Below are 24,305 nucleotides of genomic sequence, written 5' to 3' on the forward strand. Positions count from 1 at the left end.
AGTAAGTCCCTTCAAGGCATGGGGGTTCTGTGTGGGAAGTTTGGCCCAATTCTATGTTTGATGGGGTTCAGAATGCTCTTTGATTGTAGGTGAACTATAAATTCCAGCAGCTACAACTCCCAAATGTCAAGGTCTATTTTCCCCAAACTTTACCAGTGTTCACATTGGGCATATTGAGTATTTGAGCCAAGTTTGGTCCAGATCTATCATTGTTTGAGTCCACAGTGCTCTCTAGATGTAGGTGAACTACAACTCCAAAACTCAAGGTCAATGCCCACCAAACCCTTCCAGTTTTTTCTGTTGGTCATGGGAGTTCTGTGTACCAAGTTTGGTTCAATTTCATCATTGGTGGAGTTCAGAATTCTCTTTGATTTTAGGTGAACTATAAATCCTAGCAACTACAACTCTCAAATGACAAAATCAATCCCCCACCAACCACACCAGTATTCAAATGTTATTAGGTATTTGTGCCAAATTTGGTCCAATGAATGAAAATACATCCTGCATCTCAGATATTTATATTACGAGTCATAACTGTAGCAAAATTACAGTTATGAAGTAGCCATGAAAATTATTTTATTGTTGGAGGTCACCACAACATGAGGAACTGGATTAAGGGGCTGTAGCATAAGAAAGGTTAAGAACCACAGTCCTAGATAAAAGTCATGGGTGCTCGTAAGTAGAATATTAGTAGCAGACCATGGTGTGATGCTGAAAGGGCATGGTGTGATGCTGGGACTTTTTCACACTGTATAATTATATCACTATGATTTCACTTTTAACTATCAAGGTACCATCATATGGAATCCTAGAATCTGTAGTTTGGCAAGACAATAGAGCTCTCTGGCTGAGAATTCTAAGCACTAACATGCAAATCAAATATAAGGATGGGTATGAGGTCACGAAGAGTCGGAGACGACTGAACGAATGAACAACAACAACATATATTTTAATAACTAAAATAAATATGGATCTGGATTAACTCTGAGTATTGCCAAATGCCCTGTTAGTTCTTTTTACAAAAGCTTTCTAAAATGGATGAAAATCTATTGTTTTGAGACTTAAAAACAGGATATAAGCATCATGAGTGGATCTGTCAAATTTGTCTGTTGATTGTTTAAGCCCAATTCATCCTGAGTGGTAAACCTTGTAGTTCTTACAAAAAAAATATTTCCAAGGAAAGCTAAGCCAGTTGCCTGCTTCCAGACAGTTTTTACTATTGGGAAGTTGATCAAAATGCACAGCAGACTCAAACCAATGCTCGCTCAAAGCAGAAGACAGGAGAAATCTTATGACTCACAGGAAGAATATTTTTCTCTCAGACAGTTTGTCAGCTTAGGGAATAAGCTCAAGCAAGGCAACCCTTGAATGGACCTTGCTTATATCTAATGCCAAGTGCAATTTTCTCTAAAATCCTAGCCCTTCTCCAGTCCCACACAGTTCAAAGTGAACTTTCATCAGGAGTTTCAGTTTTTAATGAATGTATTATACACATATTTCTAACAACTTCATAAAAATTTTAATCTAGTAAAAACACTGAGGTTTTTTTCAAATACTAGTTTGTCTGATGACCTCTGTCATTTTGAACATCCCTGAATTGTAGAGCCAGAGTTGGGACTTTCAAGCTCTGAAGCCAAATATAGCCACCTGGACTTCCCAGTTCACCATGTTCTTTTCTTATATCATCATTCTAATAATATCTCATACTTGTGAAGTTTTCTTCAGCCCAAGATTTAAGTTTTAAAATATTCTGGCATTTTTAGTCCCATGTTCTTCTTTTTGCATTTGGCCTTGATTGCCAAAGGGATGTGGCCTTTTGAACATCTGTGAGATTGAATTAAATTCTTGTTCCACACCATAATATGCATATTCTTTACTAAATGAGATTTAAAAAATCTGACTAGGAGAGTCCAACAGCAATTAAGAACTTGATTTAGATATACAATGATGCAACAACTTAAGTTTTTTCCAGGTGCCTTGACTATGACCACCTAGGTCCAAGATGTGAGTAGTTGGAGTTTGGGTCAAAAATATTTGGAGGCAAACAATGGATTATCCCACAGATTGGGTTGTTGTAAGTTTTTCGGGCTGTATAGACATGTTCCAGGAGCATTCTCTCCTGCCGTTTCACCTACATCTATGGCAGGCATCCTCAGAGATATTGGACTATAGCTCCATCCTCTCACACCACTGGTCATGCCAACTGAGGATTATGGGACTTGGAATTATTATTGTATTTATTTATACCCCACTTTTATCTCCCCCAAAGGGGACTCAAAGCAGCTGAACATAAAAGCACCAGCATAACCATTTGAAATAAACAAATATTAAAACAGGATTAAATATAAACAGTATTAAAAATTCCCAGTTAAAAAACATTAAAACAAATTCAAAGTTAAAAACCACAGCACCCCCTAATTTGACCTTAAAAACCTTCATCTTTAAAAGCCTGTCTAAATAAAAAGATTTTAGCCTGCCGCTGGAAGGATAGCAAGAAGGAGCCATTCTGGCTTCCCTGAGCAGGGAGTTCCAGAGTCATAGGGCAGCCACTCGAAGGAAGGTCTGCTCTCTCATTCCCACCAACCAAGTTTGAGATGGAGGTGGAACTGAGAGAAGGGCCTCTCCTGAAGATCTCAGGGCCCAGGAAGGTTCGTACAAGGAGATGCGGTCATCCAAACAGCCTGGACCTGAACCATCTAGGGCTTTAAAGATCATAACAAGCACTTTGCATTATGGGTAGGCACTTAAGTACATAGCTTTTTGGTGATTTATGGTCAAATATTTGAGAATATTAGTAGTTTTAGAAGTGATTTTAGAACATTGGATCATAAGATAAAGGCACCCATCCTGAAGGAGGAACTCTGTGCATTCTTCATGATATATTGACAAATGAAGTTCCATTTGCTCATTAGTTCTCAAAGAGCCATAATCTGGCACACAAATCAAATGTCAAATGATATGAAAAATATTACATTAGCAAAAGAGAACAGGAAGAATTTCTATATTTATCTGGTTCATAAAATGTGCTGGTGCAAGTGGAAAGCTTTGGATGCCTCCCAAAATGCAAAGGGCGGGGTGAATGTGGCATTCGCTCGTAACATTTAATTATCTGTAATTTTAAGTCTTGCCCTCCAACAATTACTATAAGATTTTTTTTGTATGGAAACTTTAGTTATGAATATAAATATGGACGATAAGACATTTTCATTAAAAATGTGTATTACTCATGAATGTGTTATTTTTCAATGGTTTGGGAAGATATGACCATTCCCATTAGAGAATATTACACATCAAATTAAAGTTAATACAGACAGCAAAAATGAAATGCCCTTTTACTGAGTTGTTATGTTCATGATTATGCCTTTGACCTCATCAGACAAGTATTTGGTAGTGTTGTAGGACGCGTTCACCCCAGTTGAGACACGGAGCCCCATGCCACCCATCAGATGATATAGGCTCACTTCCAAAGGGGCTCAGTGGCTCAACTGAGGCACAAGTGTCCTATGACACTGTACCCAGAACACAGGAGGCTTCCCGTGTTTCGTTTAAAGCAACAGGGCCAGCATGGGAAGAAACCGTGCAGTGACATTTCCCCATGTGTGATGGGATATTTATTTATTTGCTGTACTTATACTCCACCCTTCTCACCCCCGGAGGAGGGCTCAGGGTGGCTTACAAACTATGGCAATAATTCAGTGTCAGATTCAGACAATAACAATAACAGTAAAACACAATATTATAAAACTGTTTATATTACACACACAGTTTCTTTTCAATATCAAAATAAGATACTCCTTTTTGCTCACACATTTTAGATTTAGATTGAAAATGTAAAAACCCAATCATTATTGCTTGTTTGCAGATATGCTTTTAGATCTTTTATTTTCCAGGCCAGAAAGTTTGAACCTGGTTTAGGTTCCCACTGAGCCATGAAATTCATTGGGTGACCTTGGGCCAGTCACGCTCTCCTTGCCTGAGGCATTCTGAGAACAGACAAGTTGTACAGACTGCCTTAAGCTCCTTGGAGGCAAGATGAGTTACAAATGCATTACGTGTGCGTAAGTGTATATGAATGTACACACATATAGAGCTTTCCAATTTGAACCCTTTAATTTAGCTTTGTGAAGTACTCACGACTAATTCACAACTTGCTTCATTTTATTGTCTTTTTTGTGGATTTTGTTTCCTGCTTATTTTGATCCTTGAATTACATATTTATGCACCTTTTAATAATAATCTTTACAAATTAGAAGAAAGGGAGGAAGAATGTACTGTAATTAGAGTGGCTTACTGAAAATCCTTCAAAATCCTCCGGAGAAATAACACAACACCAACTGGGATAAGCAAAGGGAAGACAATCTTTCAGTACTGAAGTATGACATTATTTTAATGCAATTTCCTCTGCATAATGCTTGCGCTAACAAGTTGGCAAGGAACATGGATCTTGCATTTTGAAGGTATCTCAGTACCTATGCCATTTATTTAATGAGCACACTTGGGCACTCTAACTTGAAAGACTGTTCATTAGATTTATGCATCTTCCCCATTAGCAATCTGCTTGTATTCCTGATGTAAGCTTAGAACATCAACAGAAACACCATGTCTCATGTGAATTTAGATTAGCTGGTATCTCAGTGAATCAAAACAAAGAGGGAAAAAAAGCCTTTGAATCTAAATGTTAAAAGGATGTAGGTAGTCATTCTAGGGCCACAAACATTAACAAAAATTCTGCTAGATTTAAATTGGTTGATATCATTCTCATAATTAGAACCTGGTTTACTGTCAGTACAGCTGTGCAAGTTTACAACATAAGGCCTAAATCGAATGTCATGTTGGCAGCCATCTGCTACTGCAATGAGCTTTTTCCTCTACTCATCTCCCTGTAACTTTCATTGTCACCTACAAAATTTGCTCTGGGAGGTTCCCCAGACATCTGGAGCCAATTTCAAGGATACCTATGGGGCTCTGAGCAAAGTCAGAGATGTGGAGGACTTACTTTATCCTAATTTCACCGGCAGAGAGATCCATCTGAAAATATGCCACTTTTCAGAGAACAGTAGCTGAAGACAAGGAAGAGAAAGCCTTCTAAGGCAATAAAAACAAAGCAGGGAAGCTTCTGGGAGGAGCGGTATGTCCTGAGTTGCCCTTCAAAAACAGCCTTTAGACAATGTTGAAAGTAAAAGAAAAATGCTTTACTTCAGCAAACACAAAGGATAAGCAAATGCAATTGAAAAGTGCAAAAGAAAGCAAGGAAGTCTTAATCCAGACACAAATTAAAGTATTTTACAAAATCCCACAAGAAACACCAGTCTTCCATCAGACAATGGGCAATGAACTAAGTCCTAATCAGCAGACACAAAGCAGATTCCATTGGAGTGAAAACATCAGTATCAGGATCGTTATTACCGGCAACAGGTGACTGCTTCTGATTTATAGCCCTGAGTTCCCCATGCAGGAGGTGTTAGGGCATCTCCCAATTAGCTCAGCGTTTTTAGCAGCTATTTTAGCTAAACACCTTCTGTGCTGTCTCTTTTATCTCTCTAGAAATGTGGGCACTTTCAAACCCTCATCGTCTGATTCTTCTTCTTCCTCCAATTCCTGAGCACTTCCCTGCTCCCCTTCCTCTTCCGAAGATGAGGAATCCCTAACACAGTAGTTCAAAATAGCAAATGTTCAAAGCTGTGCCTAAATGTTACAAAACCTGACGATTTAGTAGAGTGAAAGAAGTCTCGGGTAAATTAAGAAAGGTTATTTTTTTTCACAAGTTGAAAGGTTTCCAAACCAATGGATACTATATGTTGTTAATTTAGTTTGTACTTTATTGATGCAAGAATGCTAAATAAGCCTCTGTTTCTCTCTGGCTGTGGTATGCTAACTGATTATGGTCCTCTCTGTCTCTATGTATCAATGATCATACCATAGTCATATATGTCTTTGGAAAGTGCAGAGTGGGGATTGAGAAGACAAGTAAAGAGTTTCTTCCTCTCATCTATCATATCCCATGAAATTGAATGATGGGATATTCAGGAGTAGTAAAAGGGAGTTAAACTTTCATGGCCAGATGACTGAATGAATTGTTTATTGTACCAGCCATAGGCCATGACATGACATAATATACAACCTTTAAAAGTACAATAAGCACCTTTCTAATATAAATATTAAAACTTTTTCCATATACTGGCTCTTTAAAATTATAGTAGCAGTGACATGATAACAACAACATCAACAACAAATGTCTGATTTGTATCATCCCAAATGATCTCCATTTCCATTTCTAGCCTCTGCTGTGGACTTTACTAATTTAGCTCGAATTATTTGGGCTACTGCAAATGTGGCAACCTTTAATGTTATATTTTTGGAATAATCCACTAACAAGTCACAGATAGCTGCTGACTGTTGCCATGCTGCTCTTTCTTCCAAAAGGGATCCCAGAAGATTGTTTCAATGGTCATTATTCAAAGGGCAATGTAACAGATAGTGTATTAAATCCTCTTTTTCCTCAGACCCACAAAGACGCTGGGCATGAGGGATTCCTCTATATCTTCTCTCTAGACAGATTGCATTGTTTGAAAGCACAGGGCTGTAAATGCTTTTCTAAGGGCTACAGACGTTAAGTCTTGAAGATATTGTTGACAATACTGGCTATTCTTAAATAGAGGATACCAAGTGGTGAAACCCTGATGTTTACTAGTCCCAAGTTGTCAGATGCATCCATCTCAACATTTTTGTCTCTAATCGCCTTTTTGTTCAACTGCATTAGAGTTGTTGTTGACCCATCAAAATACTAATGGAGCAGGGCTAATCAGTATTGAGTCCAATCTCCCAACTTATATTGCTCCATCAAGCATTGCTTTGATCATGGCCATATGATGTAGTGATGGTAGACAATTTGGCTTTAGAAGGAGATTGGAGACTGGTGCTATTAGTAGCTTATAAATCTTAATAGCTATGTATTCCCTCAAATGCTTCAGTGCATGCCACTTGTTGGGGAACATAAGCAGTATGTGTGTGTGTTGCTATGGCTCTGATGTCCTATTGGTGGGCTTCTCATTGGGCAACTGGTGAGCCAATAAGAAAACTGAATACTGAATTATATAATTCGTCAATGTGATCCAGCACAGCTGTTATTATGTTTATTTGTATTTTTCCATTTCCCAGCTAGAGTGACAAGTGAAAAAATCAAAAGCAGTAGTCATCAAACACATAAATAAGATGAGAATGAAAATAAAGGGAGAAGAAGAAACAAAGGTGGTTAAAATTCTGGTTTAAAAATAGAGTCGAATCAGATAGTATCAAAGAACTATTATTTGTGATTCTGTATCAAATGATGGTCCTGGCTGTTATTTTCCACCATTACATATACTCATGGATTTTGATTCATGAGCATGTTTTGATCTGGGGGCTACAAAGGTTAGTTTATCTTGCTGCCACATACTTGCACTCAATTTCACAGCTGGATGTATAAAACAAAGCACAAATAAGCAGGTGGTGGCAGTAGATTGTGGGGAGAGAATAATAATAAGCCCAGCTGAGTGGCGTCCTGGTGACTTCCAGGAACCCTGGTCTTGTAGGGGACTGTGATGTCATGGACCTTTTGTAAAATATTGTTTTCTGTATCAAGGTAATTTGGTTTTGTTTCTATGGTGTAATTGCAGTAATCGGATAAGGAGCTACCAGAAAGGGGTGAGTGAATTGAGTTTTGAAAATGAAAGATGGTAGGTGGAATGTCTGAAGGGATTTGAATAACACCAGTGGATGACAATGAAGGACAGAGTGAGGATTAGGATTAAGAGAGTCACATTTAGGAATGAAGAAGTTAGTAGTTTTGAAAGAAGAGTGTGAGAGTGAAATATTTCCTTCAAATATATTTAGCTGCTGAACTTGCTGATCGAAAAGCTGGTGGTTCGAATCCGGAAAATGGAGTGAGTTCCCACTGTTAGGCCCAGCTTCTGCCAACCTAGCAGTTCAAAAACATGCAAATGTGCATAGACTAATATGTGCCACTTCTATGGGAAGTTAAAGGCGTTCCATGCAGTCATTCTGGCCACATGACCTTGGAGGTGTCTATGGACAAAGCCAGCTCTTTGGCTTCGAAATGGACATGAGAATCACCCTCCAGAGTTGGACATGACTAGACTTAATGTCAGGGGAAACCTTTACCTTTACTCTAAATATTGTTTTTGTTTACCATACACTTTTGTCCTCTGGGAACACTTTATACATAAAGATTGGGTTCAGACACTGTGTCTATTGTGTCCAATGGGGATTAGAGTTGTGCAATATAATGCAAAGGAACTCTAAGGGCATGTTGCAGGCCTCCACAGTGGTGGCCACAACAATGAAACAGAAGAAGGACCTAACACTGATAGCAGGATTGGGAAGAAGGGGTAGATCCGTACACTGATGTCAGAGGTGGGGATAAGGGAAAGTCCTCACTTTTGGAGGTAGCAGCAAGATAGTGGATGCCTTCACATATGGTGACAGTGATGACTTAGGCATAATCTTACATCTGGTAAGGAAAGTGATGGAGGATGGGACGGATGTTGTAGTAGAGCCTGTTAGTGACACTGCAAGTGGTAGCATGGGTGTCAGAAGAGGGAAAAGGAGTGCTCAAGAGCTAGATAAGGAACAACACAGGAAAAGGATTCGGGATATACTTATGTCACCTACTGACAAAAATTCCTTAGAAGGGTTTTCTGAGAGCGAAGGGTAAATGAGTGAGGAGGAGGAAGGAGATACAGTGGATGTGAATAGGGGAACTAAGAGGGTTACTTGGGAGCAGAAATCGGATGAGGAGTGACAGAGGAAGAAGATCTGGGATATACTTACTGCTCCCACAGATGAAGAGTCTTTCATGGGTTTCTCTGGGAGTGATGGGGATGGGGATGACACACTGGACTGGACCAAGGTGCAAGAGGTTTGAGATGTATGTACTCAGCCAACATCTAGTGACACGTTTGCGGGGTTTTCTGGTGGTGGGGATTGGCAATCGGGAGATACTGTGGAGTCTTGGGGAGAGCTAAGTCTTGACAAGAGGTCGAAGAGTTGGAGGGATGGGCATTGGCGTTCAGGTGCAGAAGCAAAGACAGCTGTAAGGGATAACGAAGGGGTGGAGGTCAGCTCATCATCGGATGATGAGGTGTAAGATAAAAGTAGACACTGAAATGTAAGATCTTTGCAGAAGACAAAGTGTTGGTTTCGTGCCTTGGGTTTTGTCGCTGCTGCTTTCATGGATTCTAGATCTGCAGGTTGCTGCTTCTGTTCATGTTATAACTTGGCTTGGATTCTCGTGAGTGCAGATTTCTCCTTCCTTGACTTTGGACTGCTTTTGATGATGACGCTGCCTACGTGGACTTTGGAACCTCGCAACTTCGGACTTGGCTTTCTTCGACTTCGGACTTCATTCGACTACGGCTCTTTCTTCACGGCTCTTTGTTTGTTTGTCCTTCATTTGCTGTGTTGTTTTGCGTGACTTTGGAAGCACTTCAGTTTAATCCGGATTTTTTCTCTGGATAATCCAGATTATTGCTATAGTTTGCTTTTTAAGATGAAACTTGCTGCTACTTTTGAGTTTACACCAGGGACACTGAAGTAAGTGTCTCTGAGTCCCTTTTGTTTTGTATTAATAAACTATTCTTTTGGACATACTCTTGGGTCTGGCTCTTTAAGGCATCTGGGTTCCGACAACGGAAGCCATGCAATGTGACAGTAAATTTTAAATACAATAGTTATATGATCATAATAATGTCTATTAGTTATTATATATTATATGAACACTCAACCAAGACAGCAAGTAAACTCTGAGTACATTTGCGTGCATCCAAGCAGAAACAGAAAGGCATATTAAACATCTCTCTTACCTAAGAAAAATCTATGAGAGTTAATAACTGGTTAAAATGACAGTTTGAAGACTGTCTTCTGAAGCACCAACTCTTTGAAGTGCCTTGGTTTATTTGGTGAATCAATAGACCTACCAATAAGGTAAAACTGTGTTGAGGCTGAATCCCATAGCGTTCAACAAGCTTTGCTCTCTTTGCACTCGGGAGGTCTGGAAGAGTCTCCCGCAGCCGATCGATGTCCACCACTTGCTGAGAGTTTCCGTGAGCCGGCAAAGATTTAGCATCATGAAGAATCAATGGTGGCAGGTTTGGCTCTGGCATAAACCTGGGGAGAGAACAAAAGGATGCTCATCTGGTGTTATTTCTAGTTAGGTCCGTTTGCTACATCCTAATAACATGCAACAAATTTTGCTATTCATCTGGCTAATGATGTAACTTGATGTAACCAGACCAAAAACACAGAGCATGCAACTTAACTGCAATACTCTGAATAGCAATAGATAAACCCCTGTGCCAAGGCGTAGCCTCGAGCTCTTTTTGATGATCCACCCCCTGGCTGTCAAAACAGCCAGCAATGGGGGGAGAGAATACATTGAAAACATTTTACACCCCAAAAAACAAACAAAATGCAGATGCCACTCATCCTTCTGAGTGCCAAATGGGACCTGTAATTCAGACCAACTGGGAGAATAATCTGGCAAAGGGAAAAAGAAAGACTGACATCCAGCTGCTAAGAATGTTTTCATGCAGGTTGCAACCTCCCTCGTATTAATCTGAGGAGATTCAATGAAAAAGCAAGCTGCGTTAAAAGCCAAGTTGTCATCTTCGGTGGGGTGCCACAACAAATGAAGCTGAGTGACAACATCAAAGAACAAGGGCTCAATTGAAGAGGGGGCCAATTCCAACCATGATAAAAACATGGAGATTAAAAAGCCAATTCTGGCCTTACATGAACAAATGGTGGATTTGCAAAAGTCAAACAATTACAACATTGTTATTTCTCTTTGCAAACAGCTGGCATGTATTCCTTGAAGTAGGTACATTTCTGCTGCACCCATTGGGTTGAAATCCAGCTTTAAATAAACAAAAAATGCAGTTCAGAAAGTAAAATTCTCCATATGTTCTGCTCTGATTTATTCTTGCACACTTCCTCCTGTGTTTTTCTCTGCCATTTTTCTGCGCCATCCGAATTAATCAGTTTAACCAGTCATACAGGATAATGCTAGTTAATACATAAAGAACTAATGAAATTGCCACAAAACTAGCTACACAGAGTTTTTTTATTTATCGTATCAGAAGCAAACCGAGGGTACAGCCTTAATGTATTTTAAAAAACACAAAGTTTTAAAAACTTGGCATTATACTAAAAGTCCTTTGACCAGTAGCTGGCCACTTGGAGTGACTCTGGTGTTGCGATAATAAGGTCCTCCATTGTGCATATGGCAGGGCTCAGACTGCATTGCAATTGATGGCCTGTGGTTTGCTCTTCTCCACACTCGTATGTTGTGGACTCCACTTTGTAGCCCCATTTCTTAAGATTGGCTCTGCATCTCGTGGTGCCAGAGAGCAGTCTGTTCAGCACCTTCCAAGTCACCCAGCCTTCTGTGTGCCGGGGGGGGGGGGGTCTCTCATTTGGTATTAGACATCGATTGAGTTTCCGGGTTTTAGCCTGCCACTTTTAGACTCTCACTTGCTGAGGTGTTCCTGTGAGTATCTCTATAGATCTTAGAAACTATTTCCTGATTTAAGGCATTGGCGTGCTGGCTGGTATCTGAACAGGGGATGGGTCGGAAATGTCACTGCTTTGGTCCTTTCATTACTGGCTGCTACTTCCTGGTGGATGTCAGGTGGTGCAATACCGGCTAAACAGTATAATTTCTTCATTGCTGTTGGCGTAGACATCCAGTGATAATGCAGCATGTCTCATTAAGAGCCACATCCATTGTCTTAGGATGGTGAGATGTGTTCCATACAGGGAATGTGTACTCAGCAGCAGAGTAGCATAGCACAAGGGCAGATGTCTTCACTGTACCTGGTTGTGATTCCCAGGTTGTGCCAGTCAGCTTTTGTATGATATTGTTTCTAGCACCCACTTTTTGCTTGATATTCAAGCAATGCTTCTTGTAGAATAGAGCATGGTCCAGGGTAACTCCCAGGTATTTGGGTGTGCTGCAATGCTCCAGTGAGATTCCTTCCAGGGTAATCCTCACAGCTCGAGTGAAAGCATAAGAGGTCATTACTGCATTACTTATGCTGTAAAATTGCATTAACTGGAGGGGGATCAGAAAAGTTATTGTGACTCAACAAAACGGTTGAGAAGTACAACCCCTTTTATTCATATGAAAAGGAACTCACAAAATGTTCCAGTAATCCAAATGATGGATAATTCAGTGCTATTTCTGTAGTTTTGAACATAAATTAAATATAGATAGTTGTTTTGCTCCCCCCTCCTTCATCTTAAATTACAACAAGCAATTGACATCCTAGCACAAATAAATCTTAGTGGCTTTCTCTTTACTTCTGTTCAATTTTAGTTGGACCTCTTTTGAAGAATGGCAAAAAAATTAATTGGTTTTTACCCAGTTTGGGTCCCCATATGGGTAAAAACAAAAGAGCACCAACTACTATATAAAAACAAATTATTGTTGGCCCTCTGTATCCACGGATTTTCCATCCATAGATTCAACAGTCCTTTGAAGGCAACCATAAAGCTGTTGTTAACTCTGCAAGAGCCTGGACCTCACAACAAACTAACCTGCTGAACAAAAGATTGTTACACGTTTACACAAATAAATCTTTGTGCAGGATGCAATAATGTGATTTCTTGTTTTCATTTTTTTAAATGTTTATAGTTCACTACTGCCTGGCGACCCTCACAGAAAACCATGGGTTGAGAACCACTGTTCTAAGGTATAATGATAATTAAAGATGGTGGCAAAGTCTGTCAGTCGAGTCTAATGAGGTTTCTTCACCTGGTGTTGGAGGAGTTAAATATTTTTTAAAAGCCAGTTCACATCATATAGTGGCATAGAATTTACTTTCTCACATACAGAATCCCCAAATCTGTATCTGAATTATATATCTTCAGATTAGAAAACTCTTTGCCTTTTGGTTGGTCCAATAAGAGATAGGTTACAATTTTTCTTCCCATGGAATTGTCAGTTACCAATTAGAAATTTTGTTAAAATGTAATTGAATTAACCGAGTAAAGCAGTGGTTTTATTTCCTCTTGCAAATCTAGTTAAAAGGCAGCAAATAAATATTTGTCCTCAGGTTCTTGACTTTGAAGTATCACTGGAAGGGGAAAGTAAGCACATAGTAATGCTTGGCTCCACATCATCAACATTAATGTCTAGCGATGTCTTTGAAATAAAAATGAAGTGCGATTTTCATGTGCTCAATTAAAAGTTTATTTTAAACAGTGTGCTGGATGTGAAAAAAAATCATACAGAAAGGGACTGAGTCCCATTTCTTCTTCCCTCAACAGAAGCCCTCTGCTCCAATGACTTCTGAAGGTCAAAAGACTCTCCTGAGTGGGTTAGGCTGGGATATATTGAGAGATAAAGGGGATTATAAAGAAGCAGGGGGTGCTTCTGACAGATTTTCAAGAATCATTCTCTTGGTTCCTCAGTTCTTTCTATGCCTCAGGTGCCTCCATTCAGAAGTTAAGATTTTCTGACCTTCAACAAAAGTGTCTTAGAATGGCTGTCAAGTTGAGAAGATATGAAGGTGGGGAGAAAGGTGAAAAGACAGAAAAAGCATAATCTGGTAGCTAGTTTTCATGAGTACAGTTGGCCTCCATATTTGCAGGTTTCACTTTTGTGGATTTGATTATTTGTAGATTTGACTAGTATGTTCTCTATAGGAATTTCTAGATCAGTAGTTCCCAATCTATGGTCCGTGGACCACCAGTGATCTGCAAGATGGTCCGCAGCCTCAACATTACTACACTGTTGCAACTAGAGCGTCTGGTCTTGCAAAACACTCTTATAGTGCTGAGGCAACAGGAATGTTGAGAGGGGAGAGGCTGACTACCCACAAAAGGAGCAACAACAAGCCTCCTGACTACTGGTTCTCTTCCTCTTCCCTCACTGAGCAGAGCCGTTCCATGTTTCTTCATTTTTAGGTCTGTTCCTGGGGTCGCTGATTCAGAAAATTGCATTGGATAGACTACATCAGCTCTGGATTATTAAATATGGTTTTCTGTGGGTAAGCAGATGGCAACTACTGGATGGCATAGGTTCTGTATCAGAAACTAGAGCTGATGTGGTCTATCCAATGCAATTTTCTGAATGAGCACCCCAAATAACCAAACCAAATCTAAAGTTGACCAAAAACTGATTCGTAACCCCTTTGGTACTAATGTTGGAGAGTGCTCCCCGGTCAAAGTGGTCCCTGGTCAAAAAAAGGTTGGGAACCACGGTTCTAGATCCTTCACCACGACTCTATGATGTTAACTGTAGAGTTGTGATGCTTTCTCAGTAAAAAAAAAAAGGGTTTTTTTATTTGTGGTTTTTTCATTTTCAGAGAGGTCTTCTGACCCTAACCCCAGCAAATGTGGGGGGCTGATTGCATTTCTGTAACTCACCCCGCCCCCAAATATAATTACCGATAATCCTGTTTTCCTTCTTTATCCCTCATTGCGATGGTGCACCTAAAAAACAGAACAAGTCTTTTAAAAATTAAAGCATGATATCCAAAAGGTTTTAGTTAGTATACTTGTTTCTGCAGAATGCTAATAGCTGTACGTCATTTTTGTTAAGGAGGATTTAATGTGTCATTTGAGTGGGAAAAGGTAGCAATAATAATAATAATAATAATAATAATAATAATAATTCTTTATCCCCCCACTTTATTTTTTTTCTCTTTCACTTAATTAGGTATTCAAGTTTCCTACTTTCCTAAAATACATTGTTCCCACTCTTTTTATGTAATAAGATAAACTATTTACTTCTATCTCATTGAGTTATCTGGAAGCTCCTTTCTTTAGGGAGCAATTTTTTATCTGCAATAAAAATATCTTTAAAATACTTTATTTATATTCTGCCCTTTCTCTCCAAAGGGACTCAGGGAGGATTCCAGTCACAAAAAAGTCAAACACTCAATGCCTGAACATAAGAACTAATAGACACATAATAACAAAAATTAAATGACACAGCATATAAAAACAAATTATAACTTAGCAAATTAGAATTAGACTTAAACACAACTTATTATATCAGACATAAAAAAACATAAAACAGAAGCGTCAATTTCCCAGAGCCTTATGCACAGATTTATTTTTACACTGCCCATACTAGAAATGTTATCAGTTTGCCACAATTAAAACAAATAATTTTACAATGTTGAAATAATATATCCCATGAACACAGCTGTTGACAAAAGCAGCAGGACAAGAACAAGCTCCACAAGTTTTTGGAAATCTCCAAATGCTTATGAACTTTGATTTTTGTGTGGCATATTAACCAGCATCTTCAGGTGAGGGGACACTAACTGGCATTTATATAGAGCTTGGAAACATTATGGAGGAAGAGAGCTAGGGGATTATGGTAGGTATCATTTGTTCAAAATAACGTTTCCAAGCTCTGAATTTATCTTGTGTGCATCCAGACAGTTGCTTTCTGCTTACTGAGGAAAATCTATAGTCTATAGGATGGAAACAAAAGATGAATAATTAGCAATATATATGTCAAATGGTAAAATGAAAAACTCACCCATGCTTAAAATCAAAGGTTCGAGTTTCGTTCAAAACGGTTCCACCATTTTCTAGTTCTTCAATTTGCCTTCGTATTTCATAGTCTTAAAGAAACAAGAAAATCCAGTTTAGTTATGTTGCATCCTTAACTATTGTGCCAGGCAAGAAGGTAAAGAACAGTTTTAAGCCTCATTGAAACTGGAGTAAGCCTATTACCAAGAAAGAGTTGTGAAGAAACTAAACTTCTCTGAGAGTTAAATGATAGTTTGTTTATACCAGGCATGGGCAAACTTCGGCTCTCTAGATGTTTTGGACTTCAACTCTCACCAGTAGGCTGTTAGGAATTTTGGGAGTTGAAGTCCAAAACACCTGGAGGGCCAAAGTTTGCACATGCTTGATTTATACCTTTTTAGAAGGTTTAATTTTTGTACTCAAGTTTTTTGAAACATTCAGGACCACTACAATTGAAACAGCGACTGTGCCATTATATTGACTGGGATTAACTGTTCAATGTCATCACCACCTTTATCTCACAAAACCTCTTAGGCCCTTTTACACAGCCATATAATCCAGATGATCAAAGCTGATCATCCACCTTATCTGCTTTGAACTGGATTATATGTATACTGCCATACAATCCAGTTCAAAGTGGATAATCTGGTTTTTTGGGGAAGTGTAGAAGATGCCTTAGAGATCAGAATTTTTGCCTAATTTAAAGCAGAACCACAATGGAAGCAACATCATTAAACTGTGCTCATACTGTCTATGCTAGCTTTACCTGATGTTTTGGAGTACGATTTCCACAATCCATAACCATTTCTAATATCAGTTAAGTTTAATTGGAATTCCAGTTCTAATAATCTGCAGGGCAACATGGTTGGGAAAGCTATGCTATCAGTGGCTCTTCGGGATTTCATACAGAAATCTTTCCCATTCTTACCTGTTAATACCAGGGAACACAACCTGAAATCTTATGCATGCAAGCCATGTGCTCCACCACTGAACTGCAACCCTTCCCATATCATATACTGATACTCATCCATGGTACTATTTCTATTTTGAGTCCAGCACACCAGTTGCATGGATATGTAGCCTCTCATGTGATACTCACAAACCAGACTCGTGCTTTCTGTAAGTCACACAACTTTTACCTATCTCACAGTATCTCCTGTATCATTTCCAATAAAAGAAATATTACCAAGCTAATCTGCAACCAAACTGATAGCTCTGTGTGTGTGTGTGTGCTTTCAAGCTGCCTGTTGATTCATGGTGACCCTATAAATTTGATTGGGTTTTCTTAGGCAAAGAATTCTCAGGTGATTTGCCACTTCCTTCCTCTGAAATATAGCATACAGCATCAGGTATTTGTTTGTGGTCCCCTAATTAAGCCGAAACAAGAGATGCCTCTGCAGATGAGATCTGGTGCCTTAAGAGTAAATAATAATTAATTACAATTCATTTTGTTTTCTCTTTTACAATGGGATCTGGTAGCAAAATCACATCATCAAGAAGGAATCAAAGGCAACAGTAACAACAACAACAACAACAACAACAACAACAACAACACCAACAACTTTATTTTTATATCCTGCCACCATCTCTCTGAAGGGTCTCGGGACGGCTTACAGATGGCACAAAGATGGCTTAAAAACAAACATAAAAGTGAACAAAAGATAAAATAAAATAAAATACATGCATATATAAAAACATCAGTTCAGACTCAATCAAGCTGCACATACAAGAAGCTGTGCTATGTTTGTAAAACCAGTTTGCATGCATGTGCATACATATATTGAGTTAGCATGCACATGGTAACACCATAAAATAATTACATAAGGTAATAAGATTAAAGGATGGCACAGCAGTTTTGAAGTTTTGAAGATAACAAATTAAACCTAGATGCTTCATTTCAGACAATTAAGTACAGTTTAAGCTGGGGTGGGCTACTCTGACCTTCAAGATGTTGTTGGATTGAAATTCGTGTCATCTATCACCACTGAATGTGCTGTCTAGGCTGAGAGGAGCTGCATGACAGCATATATTTACTCATGGTATGTAGGACCATTGTAGAACACAGGTGGCTTTGTCTTACTAATTATAGCAACAGTCATGGCATAAGCCTGATAAGGAATGCAGCACCATACTTACTTATGCTCTCTACTGAAGCTACCTGTTTCCAAAAGCATGTACCAATCTCTGGAGTTCCAAGCTGCACCTTCAAAATTATGTTACTACTCTCATAGAATCATCAGGCATCACTTATTATAAGGGTTATCACTTATAGGGCTGGAAGGTGTCTTTTATAAGGATTGTCACTTATTTGAGGGTTGGAAAGCTTTTCATTTTATATAAGGCCAAGACATTCTGGGTTGGGTTGGGTTGGGTTGGGGGGGGGGGGCATGGGCCCTTCATAAAGGAGTATAGGTATGTTGGTTTTACAGAGAAACATGTGGCTTGGTTAATTGAAATAAATGCTTACATTTGGTATTTATGCAGAACACAAACTTGTTAATAGCTACTTCCTGACCATCAAGGCTGCATGTAACAAATTTCAGCTGCTCTTTATGGCTACTTTGAAAACCTGGCAACACTATAGTCACAGCAGATTGTTTATTGATTCTATGCAGTGTTTGGGTTTGTCTAAACCAGAATTGTGAATCCAGTTCTATATTTTCTAGCAGCATAAAGCAACATGCCTTGCAACCTTACTTTCTGGGTAACCCTTGTACATTTGATAGTAATTTTTTTCCTGTTCATCAGGATCTCAATTGTTTGTATATTGATAGTGGTGCCGTAATTGATTCATATGATTTGAAAATTGTATTTATAAGGTCAATCTGATGAGGTACAAGACAATGCCAAAAATAACTTTCTAAATTCTGCCACCAACACACACTTGGGAAACCAAAAGAATATATACAGCAGGATTGTATTAACAGATCTTGTCCAACCTTAAAAAATTACAATGTTAAAAGGAATGACGCTCCAAAGTGTCTTTCTAATTTTTTTCCACTGGGAATTTGTGCTTCATTTACCTATTGCTTTTGCGAGGAATCGAGCACTGTTGATATTCTTCACTTCGGTCCTCACTCCGTACGGCTGTCCAGGGCGATGCACAGATACATTGGCATCTACTCTCAGTTGGCCCTCTAAAGAAACATCAACAGATGAACAGGTTTCATTCCACAACATTAATCATATATTCTCTGTGAAACATTTGTAGAGGGCTTCCAAAAATGGGATTTGGACAAACATGAATTGGCTCAGCCTGGAGATAATCCAAGAGTTGATATTCCCCCAGAACCGGGGCTCTCCAAATATTACTGGAATGTAAATCTCCTCATCCGTGGTCACTGGCCATTCTGGCAAATCTGACAGGACTCGGAGTCCAAGAACAAATGGGCCAAAGGCTCCTCGTTCTGCTTTACACTTTCACCTGTCACTAGCACACTGCTAATTTTCCCTTGGTGATAGCTTTGCCAAAACAATACATTTACTAAAAGGATGTAACTAGAAGAGACTGACACATTATTTTTTATCTAAAATGAAACACAAGCTAGGATTGCTTCTATAAGTTTTTTCCACCATATTCTACCTGTGAACCACAGATATGTACCCATTCCATTGGTGCACATCTGAAGACACATATACCAAAGAAAACTTATTTGGAATCATAATCTTACAGAAAATAATCCATCATGCATTGCTTTGGAACTGTATAAGATTTGTTCTAAGCTATACATATTCTACGATGAAAGTTTTTTTAAAAAAACTTATAGGAAACACAACACAGGCGGCTTTCATGGCTCAGGTAAAAATGCCTGGCAAGAGGAAATAGCCAGAAAAAAATAGTGGCACAACTCATATGGAAAACAGTTGTGCAAGCATTACGCAACATGGCACCACTTTTCTCTAGGTTTGCTTCCTGGGAGTTTAACTAAACCAGATGGAACTATTTGGACATGCTCTACCAAGAAGAACGCAAACATCTTAATGGCAAGTGGCGAAGCCTCAAAGAATCGAAACAGAAGATGGCTTTTCTAAGGTTGTTTTGTTTTTTACTAGCACAAAACTATTCTTTGAGGGTTTCACAGAGCTTTGTCATAAAACCAATAACAGTTAGAACAGATTTACTCAAGTGTCCTTGAAAATTTACAGCTCAAGGACAGGTGTCAAAGGCCTGTTTTTGCCTTCGCCCTCAAGGAATTGTAATTGTTGCCACAAATACAATTTTGTATCCTTCCCAACTGCCAAAAATATAATACATATAAGTTCATATGACGTGATGCCTAAAGCAATTTGGCACTGAACAAGGGGTGGAATAGACAATCTGAAGAGTCCCGATGAACAATCCCTCTCTCTCCTTTTCCACCTCCTTTTGAAGCAAACCCTGGTGAGCTGGTAAAGCAATATAAATTATCCAAATAAATACTTTACTGTGAAACTACATAAAAATAAGCAACCTTTTCTATTCCTTTCTTCTTATCTACACTTAAGTTAATGCTCTTTGAAGTAAAGCAAGAATTGGCTATTTATACAATGTGGTAAGCACCGCGTGTATTAAATTTGTAAAAGGGAAAAACATGAGCATCCATTCAAAGTTATATCCTTTCAAGGGCACTTTCCAAGGATAGGGAGTATTCATTTTCCATGTTTCTGTGTCATTGTCAGAAAGCAGTAACCAAGAGGAAGTATCAAGGAGTGTAGCAGAGAGGGCATTTTGTCACTAAGTGCGTGGATGAAAGGAAAGCCAGTAACTATCCCTTTCCTCCCCACAAAGGAGGCTCCTATGATTCTTATGTTATTGTACAAGCTTTATTCAATATAGTACCCTTCAAATGGTACTCCTGCCATCATAAGTCGATATAAATGTGAATCTTGAGCTCCTTCAATATGTATTAGGCACCTGGTAAAAGAACCAAACAACCGGAACAACATTTTAGTTCTCCACAATGGTCCTAGCAGTACATACCACCGTGCATGAAATGTAGTGTGCAACCCACAATGAGCCATGGCTCTTGACAGTTTCCTAGGGTAACTCAATAAGCATCCCAAAATATGCTGCAAAACAAAAGTTCAATGTTACACATACACACACACACACACACACACAGAGAGAGAGAGAGAGAGAGGTTTGCTCAGTGTAGAAAGCAAGAAGACCACTGGTTGAAGTCATTGGTTCCATTTAGTTATCCAGGGAGGTATGTACACTTTGGGGTTTTGAGTACATATCAAAACCTCAAAGTCCACAACTTGGCCTCAAGGCACATTTTAAAATTATTCCATTTTCACAATAATTCCTGAATTCTAATAACGGCAAAACAAGCTTTTTTTGCTCATGCCAGGAACGACTTGAGCAACTGCAAATCACTTCTGGTACAAGGATGTTTCCCAGGTGACACCTGGATGTTTGATGTTTTGACCATCATTGTGGGAAGCTTCTCAGATGTCCCCGCATGGGGAGCTGGAGCTGACAGAGGGAGCTCAACCCACTCTCCCCGGATTTGAACCGCTGACCTGTTTGTTAGCAGTCCTGCTGGCACAAGGGTTTAGCCCATTGCACCATCAGGGGCTCCTCCCAGAATGAGATAAGGAGAGCGCATAAAGTGTAGATGTATTGTCGAAGGCTTTCATGGCTGGAATCACTAGGTTGTTGTAGGTTTTTTCAGGCTATATGGCCATGTTCTAGAGGCATTCTCTCCTGACATTTCACCTGCATCTATGGCAAGCATCTTCACATACTCTGAGGATGCTTGCCATAGATGCAGGCGAAATGTCAGGAGTCAATGCCTCTAGAACATGGCCATATAGCCTGAAAAAACGTATAACAACCCAATCCAGTGTAGGTTGCATACAATTTACTTCCTAGTACTTCCAGTACTTTTTTTACTTTTGTGATGTGGACTTTTGATGACACAGGGTGTCAGCAGTCCTGCCAGCACAAGGGTTTAACCCCTTGCACCACCGGGGGCTAAAATAATAATAATAATAAAAAGCTTATGTTCAGTGATTTTGCCAAGCACTGCTTTTTGTTTGGAAAACAAGTTCTCACACAAAAACCCTGGCTCTAGATAAAATAAGATATATTTTGTGAAAAGAATATATTTTACACAAAATACACAATTTTGCAAAAGAATACAATTTTAATGCTGAAAAACAATGTTTCTGAAATGTTTTCTTTAATGCAAAATGAGCATGTTATGCAAAATTCTCTGTTACCTGTTCTTGAAAAGCTTTTATGCAAAAACATGGGCTTTGTAATATAGTGTATATATCTGCATTTCTGCATAAAATAATTCTCTACAAATGGGCAAACGCTGGCACAAAGTGCATAAATTTCTCATCATTATTCTTCCCGACTGGGTTTCCCTAGACAGTAAATCCATGTTTTGCTTGGGAAATGATTAATGGCAAATGTTAATTCCATTCCTAATGAGATATTGAGTGCCTAAGATCAAACTACACAGAATGATCATGGACCTGCAGCATACAGGCCCCAGCATGTATTCACAGATTTAAAAACAGACTGATAAAAGTTAGAAAAGCTAGAGGCATGATGAAATAACAGTCTTGACTGCTTCTGGGAAGCCTATTAATGATATGCTGGGAAGCCTATTAATGACATGCTTCATTTTCATTGTCTCATATGTTCAGCAACCTAACCTTTCAGAGTGATGTAATATGCAGCAGAGTGTCTACTGAATATCTCAAAATCCAGGCAGGTGGCAGAATTCTGCCATTGCACTGATTTATCCTTTATTTCAGTGTTGTTTATGGACTAGACAGGCATTAAGGAATGTCTGACTTTTCAGTTCTCTGTCCACAGATGAACTCCCGATAGCCTATTGGCAACAGATGCCTTCGCCATCCTTTTATGTAGACCCCAGATTTGTGGGTAGTGGCCACATGCTGATTCTACTATCAGAGCCTCTCATAAGGCTAAAGGTAGGGCGTGAGTTACATTTTCTTCACTTTATCATCATCTCTTCTGATTACCTTGCAAAGAAGTCATGGCCCTGGTTTTAGTGCACTGCAGGCACTTCCTACTACAAGGGGTGGATGTCAAATTCAACCTTTCTCTCCAGACACATAAATGATAGGCAACCACAAGGGGCAAGTACATCACCAGTGGAAATCTGCTCAGATAACAGAACAGCCAAAGATAAAATACCCCCAAATACAGCCACTTGAAAAATGAGCATGGCTGAATTTGATGCATGGCAGAGAAAATACTTTAAAGTCATGAGGCTTGCAGCCAAAGCTCAGCCATGGGAAATAGCAATACACTGAGAGTATATCACAAGTTGCAGGCCTCTGGTCAGGTTTTACATGAATCTACTACAGAAGATGAGCAAAATAACCATGAGAAAGAAGGATAATGCTGTTTGAAGCTTCTCCGTGTAAAAAATAAATAAATTCAAAAGCAGCTGGCAGCTTAATAGTCTTCACCTTTTGATCCATTCTAAGCCATGATTGTTTGCCATTGCAACAAGTCTGTCCAGAACCTCCTTCATGGGGCTGAATCTAATTTTAGTCCCACCTAGAGCTGATTTATTGAAACAGAGGGTCCTTCCACACAGCCCTATATTCCAGAATATAAAGGCAGAATATCCCATATTATCTGAATGTGGACCCAATAACCCAGATCAAAGCAGATATTGTGGGAGTTCGTAAATACAGTAATTACTACATAATGTTACTGTGTATTGAACTGCTTTTTCTGTCGATTTGTTGTAAAACATGATGTTTTGATGCTTAATTTGTAAAAGCATAACGTAATTTAACATTTAATAGGCTTTTCCTTAATCCCTCCTTATTATCCAACATTTTCACTTATCCAACGCTCTGCCAGCCTGTTTCTGTTGGATAAGCAAGACACTACTGTAATTATTATTGCTTCTGCAAATGGTGTGGGTGTAAGGCAAGGATATAATGGAAAGAGAAGAGAGCCAATATATCTGATAAAGGATGGACCAGTGATACTCTGGTATACCTTCTAATGCTACAGCTCTATGAGTCCATAATAACAGAATGGTTGATGATCAAATTGAGGAGAAACATGAATATTCATTACTACATTATATTACAGGAGTTTGCAGAACATCAAGATTATGCTGAAGTACTATATGAATTTGATACATATTATTAGACAAGTAACACAAAGATGGGCTCTCTGGTGACGCAGTGGGTTAAACCGCTGAGCTGCTGAATTTGCTGACCCAAAGGTCGGTAGTTCAAATCTGGGGAGCAGGGTGAACTCTTGCTGCTAGGCCCAGCTTCTGACAACGTAGTAGTTCGAAAACATACAAATGTGAGTAGAGCAGTAGGTACCGCTTCTGCTGTAAGGTAACACTGCTCCACGCAGTCATGCTGGCCACGTAACCTTGGAGCTGTCTATGGATGACGCCAGCTCTTCAGCTTAGAAATGGAATGAGCACCACTCCCCAGAGTCAGATACGACTAGACTTAATGTCAGGGGAAACCTTTACCTTTAACACAAAGACATATACACATAATGCATCAAGAATAATAACAAGTTTGATGGTGAATGTTCACCTTCAACTTAAGCCCAAACCATTTTAACTTGCAAGAGTCCCAGGATTACTGGCAGAAATCTAAGGTAAACCCACAGACAGGTTGTTTTTATTTGAAATGCTACCTTTTCTATTATTCCAAAGAATCCACATCACAATAATATGGAAAGAAGGCAAGCAGACAGACATATGGGGAAAACAGAACACAATCTTTCTGTCATCTCCTTCCAACTAAGA

At 39.1% G+C, this 24,305-nt stretch overlaps 1 protein-coding gene across 3 annotated transcripts in view; it reads right to left on the reverse strand.

Annotated features, from left to right (window-relative positions):
- GATB (glutamyl-tRNA amidotransferase subunit B) overlaps positions 1 to 24,305 on the reverse strand; it is an 89,063-nt gene that overhangs the window by 35,661 nt on the left and 29,097 nt on the right. For all 3 annotated transcript variants that reach the window (XM_060778844.2, XM_060778845.2, XM_060778843.2), the window contains 4 exons: positions 18,570 to 18,683; positions 15,554 to 15,638; positions 14,449 to 14,493; positions 9,975 to 10,164 (listed from right to left, as the gene is read on the reverse strand). In XM_060778844.2, the coding sequence (XP_060634827.2) occupies positions 9,975 to 10,164; positions 14,449 to 14,493; positions 15,554 to 15,638; positions 18,570 to 18,683 (434 nt within the window). The remainder of the gene's footprint in view (positions 1 to 9,974; positions 10,165 to 14,448; positions 14,494 to 15,553; positions 15,639 to 18,569; positions 18,684 to 24,305) is intronic.

Source organism: Anolis sagrei, chromosome 5 (genome assembly GCF_037176765.1).
Source record: "Anolis sagrei isolate rAnoSag1 chromosome 5, rAnoSag1.mat, whole genome shotgun sequence".
In the NCBI taxonomy this organism is placed as follows: domain Eukaryota; kingdom Metazoa; phylum Chordata; class Lepidosauria; order Squamata; family Dactyloidae; genus Anolis; species Anolis sagrei.